At 51.3% G+C, this 1082-nt stretch overlaps 1 protein-coding gene across 1 annotated transcript; it reads left to right on the forward strand.

Annotated features, from left to right (window-relative positions):
- The first annotated feature begins 283 nt into the window (after nucleotides 1-283).
- Nucleotides 284-802, forward strand: LOC124461839. Its single transcript, XM_047013297.1, has 3 exons — nucleotides 284-393; nucleotides 445-608; nucleotides 663-802. The coding sequence occupies exons 1-3, from the start codon at nucleotides 284-286 to the stop codon at nucleotides 800-802; spliced, it is 414 nt and encodes a 137-aa protein (XP_046869253.1).
- The last annotated feature ends 280 nt before the right edge of the window (nucleotides 803-1082 follow it).

Consider the following 1082-nt stretch of genomic DNA (forward strand, 5'->3'; position numbering starts at 1 on the left):
TCGGTATACACCTGGAGACGCCTGTCCTCCAGGAGCATCTGGAGCTTGTTGGAGCCAGGGCAGCTGAGTTGGGACGGTCACTTAGCCGCATCATGCTCAACAGCAGAGGCCCAAAGCATGAATGTCATGAAGTCCACTATGCTATGGGGCACCAGCCTGGGCTAAGGCCATGACGGTCAAAACATATAGGAGACGCCTAGAGACCACACACTGTCTTGCGGCGATGAGGGTCTGTTGCGGCTTTCGCACAATATCAGACGGTGCAGCCCTTATTATAGCAGGTATGACGCCCGTCGACCTGCTAGCACATGAAGCAGAACGCATCTATGCCACTAAGATGGAGTCAGCGCCGAGTCCTGCTGAGCTAAAGGGTGTTAAGGCTGCGGCACGTCAGTAAAGCTGGGACTCTTGGCAACTTCGCTGGACGAACTCGATTAAGGGCAGGTGGACATTCAGGCTTATTCCCGATCTGAAAATGTGGTTTAATCGGAAGCATGGCGAGGTAACTTTCGAGCTCACACAGATACTTAGCGGTCATGGATGCTTTGGGGAATATCTCTACAGATTTGGTCACCAGGCGAGTGCGGAATGCACTTGGTGCTGGAACGGTGAGTCGGAGAGTCCTGATCATGCTCTCTTCGCATGCACTATGTTTGCGACAGAAAGGCAGGAGGCCGAACTGCTCTGTGGCGAGCCATTATCTTCACAGAATCTGGTTCCACTGATGACGCTAAACCAACGAAATTGGACAGCTATTTGCACCTTTGCGGCACAGGTGATCTGCAAGCTACGCGCGCCCTAAGGCAGCGCAATACAGGCGGGGCCTGAGAAGCCCACATCCCCCTCCCCCACACACCCTGCGATGCAATACCCCCATGCGGTCCCGCAGTCTCCCATATCTACAATCTCCCACATTCTTATTCTTCTTTTGATTAAACCTACCTTTTTTTGTTGCCCACTGTTTTCTTTTCAAAGTGACATTATCCGCTATTGGCATAATGGGAAAAATAAATGTACCACTGTGGTGAACTTTCTTTCTGCAATCAAGCAGTGCATTCGTTTTGTAACCTTCCTATTCGGCT

The sequence above is a fragment of the Drosophila willistoni genome, unplaced genomic scaffold, assembly GCF_018902025.1.
Source record: "Drosophila willistoni isolate 14030-0811.24 unplaced genomic scaffold, UCI_dwil_1.1 Seg688, whole genome shotgun sequence".
Taxonomy (NCBI): Eukaryota; Metazoa; Arthropoda; class Insecta; order Diptera; family Drosophilidae; genus Drosophila; species Drosophila willistoni.